The 7,670-nt window shown below is 33.9% G+C and overlaps 1 protein-coding gene across 1 annotated transcript; it reads right to left on the bottom strand.

Moving 5' to 3' along the window:
* Positions 1-1,773: 1,773 nt before the first annotated feature.
* LOC137831786 (probable aldo-keto reductase 1) lies at positions 1,774-6,017 on the bottom strand. Its single transcript, XM_068639595.1, has 7 exons — positions 5,853-6,017; positions 5,581-5,748; positions 5,284-5,487; positions 5,010-5,182; positions 3,956-4,052; positions 3,730-3,883; positions 1,774-2,085 (listed from the first exon to the last, which is right to left on the bottom strand). The coding sequence occupies exons 1-7, from the start codon at positions 5,895-5,897 to the stop codon at positions 1,907-1,909; spliced, it is 1,020 nt and encodes a 339-aa protein (XP_068495696.1). The 5' UTR covers positions 5,898-6,017; the 3' UTR covers positions 1,774-1,906.
* Between the last annotated feature and the right edge of the window lie 1,653 nt (positions 6,018-7,670).

Consider the following 7,670-nt stretch of genomic DNA (forward strand, 5'->3'; position numbering starts at 1 on the left):
AGTTTTTATTTCATAAATTTATTATTAATATTTTTATTTTAATTATCATTTTATATATTTATTAATATTTTAATAATAATAATTATTTTTTATGTTGATAATATATATATATATATATATATATATAAATCAAATCTTCGCAATTCCTCGCAATTCTTCGCAAATATACGAAGAAATAAAGTTGGAATACATTATATTATTATTTTATTTCTTGATTTACGAACTTTCAGGGCATCACCTCATAACTTTCTGTCGTTGGATCCAAACATAGCATTAAGAAACCCAATTATTTTTAACTTAACCTGCATCCAACATATTTTTTTAATTTCCAAAAATGTCCTTAATTCCGGAAATAAAAATCCAGAATTGAAAATAATATATTCTGGAAAAATAAATCCGGAAGTAATTATTGAGTTTCGGAAATAAAAATCTGGAAACTAAAATTAAAATTCTATTTCGAACAAAAAAATCTGGAATTGAAAAATAATACATTCCGAAAAAAAAAATCCGGAAAAGAAATAATTGTGTTTTGGAAATAAAAATCCGGAAACAAAAATAAAAAATCAATTCCAGATAAAAAAATCCATAATACAAAATTTCGTCCCGGAAAAAAATATCCAGAACACATATTTCGGAAATTTTTTTTAAGGACAGTTTCGTCTTTTCCGCTAAGATCGGGTGCAGTGATATGGTGCAGGAAGCAATTGCCTAAGAAAAAAGGGGTTGCGTCAAAATAAGGTCAAGCAGATTTTTGGCAATTTAACTCCATAATAATTTGTATTTCAAATTTTATAATTTGAGTATTTTCTGAGTTAATAAATGATTTTCGAATTTTAGATAGTTTTCTAACAGTGGAATTTGTAATATTTTCTCCACTGTAGAATTTGTAATACTTCTACACGAAGATGACGAAGAATGTAGGAACTTTTAATTTTATTGAAGATAAATTTGACTTCATCAAATGGAGGTGAAAAAATTATGAAGGTGTGTAGAAAGAAATTATCCAGATTTTTTATGAACCATAAGAAAGAATAAAATATACATAACCCAAGGTTGCCTAACCTGTATACAAAAGTTATTTGGTATTTAAGTTTAATGGACAAAATACAATATAACCATCTTATTACCGACCAAAACTCTTTAACCAATATTATTAGTCTACCTTACTAAATGAAAAAAAAAATTACATCTTTTAAAGATTTTAGGATGCATTTTGTTAATTATTTTTATGAAATATTATATTTGTTCTTTTTATTTTACCATTTTCTAAATAATTGTTATTTCTACCCAATTATTGAGCATTTTAAACATTTCTCATAGTGAGAAAAACATAACTAGTAAGTGGAATCATAATAAAAATATATATAAACGAGGATATTAATTAAAAGTCTTAATTTATGAGTTATCTATTAAAATGAAGACATAGGTTATCACAATAACTCACTTTAATTATTTTGATAAAAAAAATATTTTAACTTCTTTAAACATACTTCTAAATTACTTGCTAGCATTTGTCTTTTATTTTAACATAGTTTACCTGTGAAAGAGAAAAAAGTAAACATGCGAAAAAATAGAAAAAGAGTGACACTGCTATATGAACAGGTCTCCTTTTCCCTCACTGTAAAAGACTGAATATCAATGATAATAGTTATAATCTAGATAGCTTAATTTATCTTGAGATGGTGAATTTACCAACACCAATGCATGTTTGTGAGTGATGAGTGTGCTTTTAAATGCGATTGTGCATGATAAATAAAAATGAGCAGGGAAACATTGATTGAACAATGATGGATTTATTGGCTTGATCAAACAGTCTCATCATTTAACAACATGTGCATAATTAAGAACACAACAAGTTTTGCATAAGTTTTGCGATGGTGAGGCATAGAAGGAGATTAGAAACTGGTTATGCTTTTGGTGGGGTATCAGCAAACCTCCATGAACATCTAACAAATGCCTCAGTAGTTCGATTTCCTGCCACCTCAGATATTGGTACAGTGTCTGTTATATCCTCTAAATCATCTTTGCTGAGCTTCACTTCAAGTGAACCAATATTACTATCAAGATTTTTTATCTTGGTTGTTCCTACAACACATAAGAATTACAGAAACGTTAATTCACAGGAAAAAAACAATTCATATTATGAGCTCATGATCATGATGAAGGGGTTCCTGCATATGTTCAGACGACTCATGATTCAGAAATTACTCACCAATGTAACAAAAATCCTATTTCAAACCAACGCTATAAAGGAAATGATAGGAACAAATCCTATATGGCAAGAATGTCTTACAACAACAATGACGGAAGTCAAAATAGAAGATGAACACAGGTGATTTCTGTCTTAAGAAATTTGGAAGTTTATGTCATTTGAAATGTCAAGGACAAGGGGGACAACTTCGTTCAAAGAAAAACTGATATGGTATGTAATAAAAAAATAATATTATGTCAAATTAGTCTTGGTATGAAAAAAAGGATCATCACCTCTGACATAAAGAAATGCTTGTATATGAATGGGCTACCTTTATTCCTAAAAATTACTTCAATTGCCAAGAACTTTAATGTGAAAATGCGAGTGAAGAATATGTTTGGTACGAGCAATCTCGGTGGTGGAGGAATTCCCAGTGAGTACAATATCATCAACATAAATATCAAGGCAATGAATGTATTGTCATGAGCTTTAAAAATAGACCATGATCAACTTGAACTTGTTGATAACCAAAGGAGACAAGCAAAGTAGAGAGTTTTTCATACCATTTGCAACAATGTTGCAAACCATAGAGAGATTTCTTGAGCTTACAACATTGATTTGGGTTAGGACTATTGATCCCAGGAGAAATAACCATATACACATATTCAAATAGGCTCCCATGAAGAAATGTATTACTAATATAATATCCATTTGTTGGAGTTGCCAGTTTGACAAGCTAGAGAAGGAATGACACTTACGGTGGTCATCTTGAGAATAGGGGATCTGGAAGCAAGACCCCAAGAGCGAACCACAAAGAAGTGGTCATCAAGGCCTTTAAGAAAACAAATGATGAAATCCTGTGGGTTATAGGTTTTGGCGAAGCATAAGCAAGCATAGAAAGAATGATACTTGTCTAGCTCCTCCCAAAGGGTTTTAAGGGGTGAGTAATAATAAGAAATGTTTCAGGTCTCTTGTTTGAGACCTTACATTTCTTCCCTGCTCTGCTATTTGAAGCAAGACACTCTGGGAGAATCTTTCCCAGAGATCAGTCCAAATGTCATTGGCACGGTCGAAAAAGATCACACTTGAAGCAATGGAGGGAGACAAATAGTTTATGAGCCAGGACAATAGCAGTGTGTTGAAACGCTCTCAAGGAGAATAGAGTGGATCTACGAACGAAGAAACAAGTATGAGACCTGTTAAAGATCCTATTTTGTTTTTGGAAATTAAGGCCATATATATGAAGACCATGATTGGAAAATAAAAGTTTCTGTGTTTTATTATTACAATGTGTATAAATATATATGACCTAATAGGATAAGAAGAAAAGGTTAAAAAATTCCCATTTACAACTCACTTTTACAGCTCATTGTATTCTAGAAGATACCACATGTTTACAACTTACTAGAATTTGGTTGCTTACAGAAGGCAGTTCTTTTCCTATAAGACCCTTCCAATGCATTTTCAAAATAATTTCATATAATATAAAGTTGGCCACAACTCATAACAAATTTGATTCCGGTACAAAAAATACTCACCGGGGATGGGTACCACATCATCTCCTTGACCAAGAATCCAAGCAAGAGCAAGTTGTGAAGATGTATATCCGTGCTTCTCTGCCAATTTTTCTATCCTAGAATATAAGATTTTGTTCTTGTCAAGGTTCTCCCCTTGTAACCTTGGTTGTAATGCCTGCGGAAATAAATGTTGGTGAACAATGAACAAGTCCAACTGTCACCAGAAGGATAAGAATGAAGCCCATACCAGAAAACTGTTTGCAGGTATACTTTCTGTGACAGCCTTGCCACCAAAAAATCCACGGCCAAGGGGACTATATGGCACTATTCCGATTCCAAGCTCCCTGTAAGTGTTGTTACAAAAGTCATATAATCAAGATTCACGAAGGAAATGAAAGAAATAACTTGGTCGACTGTACACAAAGTAAAAGGGTAGCAATCGAAGCAACTAAAGCTATTTGATCAAAAGTTTATCTGTAGAAAATAAACAAATTTCTTCAATTGGAAGAAATTGGTTCCTAACCATTCATGTTTTCTATAATTGATAATTTATAAACTAAGGTTATATTATAATAAATTGAATGGCTGGATAATGATCAACAGAGAGACAAAATAGAAGGCTGTAGAAACCAGAAGGAATCCTCAGTTACAGAGAATAATTAGAGCTAGTTACTAAGAGGCTGAGATAATTAGAAAAGCATGTTGCTTATAAACAAGAAAAAGGGTTGAGGAGTCATTTGTACATTTTTCTGCTAATAGGAGTTTTTCTCTCTATAATCTTGATCTAGTTTCTAATAACTTGTACTAGAGACTTCGACCATTTTCTATCAGGAGTGGAGGAAGGGATGTGCGGTGGAACATAGGATCCAGATGCAAAGTATAGAAGTTCCAGTGTGCGGTTTATAAAACCTTGAACTCTCCAATTACAAAAGTTACCTTTGTGACTGATTTTAACAAGTTTCTTTTCAAAACCGTCAATATATGTTACAGATATCTTGAATATGTGATTTCTTAAGAGCAAACCAACCTGAATGCCTATGATCCTTCCAACAAGAACCCTTAGAAAAACTCATAACATAATTTTTCATACCCATAGATAACTCAGAAAAACTGATAACATCAATTGTAAAAGCCTTTATACATATTTCTTTTTCATACCCATAGATAATCCACAAGTTCAACCTGCAAGGTAGAGCTTTAGGCAATCTAAACTTTCAAACTCTATTGTGACCGGGAAGTAAGAAATCAGTCAATTCTCCAAAGAGATAACATTTTACATCAGAGACACTATGGAGAAGTACCTGCAAAGTGGAATAATATCTTGCTCAATTTCACGAGTCCAAAGGGACCACTCCATTTGCACAGCAGTGATGGGATGAACTGCATGTGCCCTCCTAATTGTGTCAGGGCTGGCTTCTGACAATCCTATGTACCTTATCTTCCCCTCTTGCACCAGCTTTTTCAGCTCACCCATCTGTCATTTAAAGAAAACCCAACACCATATAAATCACAGAGTCACCACCTGAACCTCACATCAAGAAGTGGAAAGAAAAAAGTGTTTGATGGCACACTCACAGTGTCCTCGATTGGTACTGAGGTGTCAACACGGTGCTGATAATACAGATCAATGTAGCTCACACCAAGGCGTTCGAGGCTTCCCTCGCAACAGGATCGAACGTATTCAGGAGAACCGTCCACTATCACATTATTCGAAACCATTTTCACGATCCCAAACTTGGTGGCAATCTGAATTTGATCTCGAGGCAAGTCCCTGAGCGCCTGAGAGATAATCGAAATATCATGTTACTTTACATTGTCGATTGTTATTTGCTAAAGTGAAACAGACATGTTAAAAGTGTTAAGGTAGTTAACCTTTCCAACCAAAACTTCATTGACACGTGGTCCATAAACATCTGAAGTATCAAAGAAAGTGATCCCTTTGCTGAATGCGTATTTGATCAAAGAGATGCCAAATTCTTCAGGAACAGGATCATTGTAAACTCCACTTAGGCCCATACACCCAAATCCTAACTTAGAAACCTTATAAAAAAAAATGAATGGAACAAGACAAGGAAGACACCATATGAGAAGGAGTATTTGAGAGAAGCATATCAAATAAAAAATCCAACAACACAAAAACTAACCTCCAAGCCTTGGCTTCCAAGCTTCACTCGAGGAATATCTGCCATGTTTTTTGTTCCTCTGCAACTTTCTCTACAAATGTTCCAACTCACTCTCTTTCTTCTATTAGTCTTCACCTTAAAGTGCCCGGGGTTGGTGAACCTAACTCCCTTTAGCTACTTCAACTCAAAATAACAGTTTAATGTTAGATATTAAAATTTGTTATACAATTTCATTTTTTAATTTGGGATATTGTCACATTAACTCTTGAAATTGATGAAATTAAAATTAGATATTAATTTTTTATTTTATCCTTTACATTATTTTTAATATTAGCCAATTTCATTATAACTTCAACTTTGAAATTTTATTGCTTTACACAGATATTACTTTTCAAATAAACATGATTTATTATAAATTAAGTATTTTTTTGTTGAAGAAACTAACATAATTGTCCATTAAATATTTTATGCTACCTTAATTTATATTAATATCAAAATTTGTAAGGGTCTAAAAAATAAGCTTAGAGTAGAAGTTGATAACAAAATATTTTACACAGATATTGTTTGTGTTTGTTTCTTTATCTGTGATGATCGTGTTTTACACGGGAGCAGATGAGATTGCAGGTAATAGAGCTCCTGAGTGAGCAGTTGGAGTATTGGATAGATTTACCTTTGAATGCTTTGTTTCTTTTGTTTTTTTTTTTAAAACTTTTGATGTATATGTTAATTCCCTATGAAGAGGGATATCTTTTTGAGATACAAATATGATAACCTAATATATGTTTACATGTTAATTAGATATTGTATGTATAATATATTAACAAAAGAAAAAAAAATAGGGATGTTACAATTTTGGTATCAGAGCTGTTCGAACCTTAGGAGACCTAAGGGTTATGGACTTGTTTATGTGTGGTTTATTTGGTTTGTTAGTAAAACTAAATAATTTAAAATTCTAAAGATTTATCCTAAATCTTTACTTTGTGTTTTATAGAAAATGGCTCCTAGACCTCCTACCCCTCCACAACCTTCTTCTGAGATGAACCAGATTGCCAGGGCTTTTGAGATGATGGCAAATGCTATCCAACAACAGAATATAACAATGGCTCAGAATCACCAGGCAACAATGCATCATTGGGAGAATGCTAGATCTGCTGCAGCAGCTTCCCATGTCAGTCAATCGCAGGAGCAGATGGGGCTGACAGAGTTCATGAGGCACAACCCGCCCAAGTTTAGTGGGAATGCCACTCCTGACCAAGCAGACCAATGGATCAGGGAGTTAGAGAAGATCTTTAGGGCAACCTCCTGCCCCGAGGATAAGAAATTGGTTTTTGCTACATATTTATTGTCTGGAGAAGCAGAGTTCTGGTGGATGGGAGCTCAACAAATGATGGAAGCCAGAGCTGAAGTTTTGGGCTAGGAGAGTTTCAGAGTGAGATTTCTGGAGAAATATTTTCCAGATAGTGCCAGATTTGCAAAGGAAGCTGAATTTCTCAGGTTGGAGCAAGGAGAGATGTCAGTAAATGCATATGCTGCTAGGTTTGAGTACCTAGCCAGATTCTACACCCAAGCTACCTCTGAGGCTTGGAGGTGTAGGAAGTTTGAAGAAGGTTTAAAGCATGAACTGAAGAAGACCATAGCACCTATGTGCATTAGGGAGTTTCATGCCTTAGTGGAGAAGGTGAAGATGGTGGAGACCCTGGAAAGGGGTGATTCTAGGGTGATTAGATCACACCCAGGAGGGTCTTTCAGTGGGAAGGCCAAGGTACAACATCAACAACACAAGCCTTATGCTAGACCTCCACAACATAAGGCAAGAGCATTTTCGCCTCAGTTTCAACA

This window comes from Phaseolus vulgaris, chromosome 6 (assembly GCF_000499845.2).
Source record: "Phaseolus vulgaris cultivar G19833 chromosome 6, P. vulgaris v2.0, whole genome shotgun sequence".
In the NCBI taxonomy this organism is placed as follows: Eukaryota; Viridiplantae; Streptophyta; class Magnoliopsida; order Fabales; family Fabaceae; genus Phaseolus; species Phaseolus vulgaris.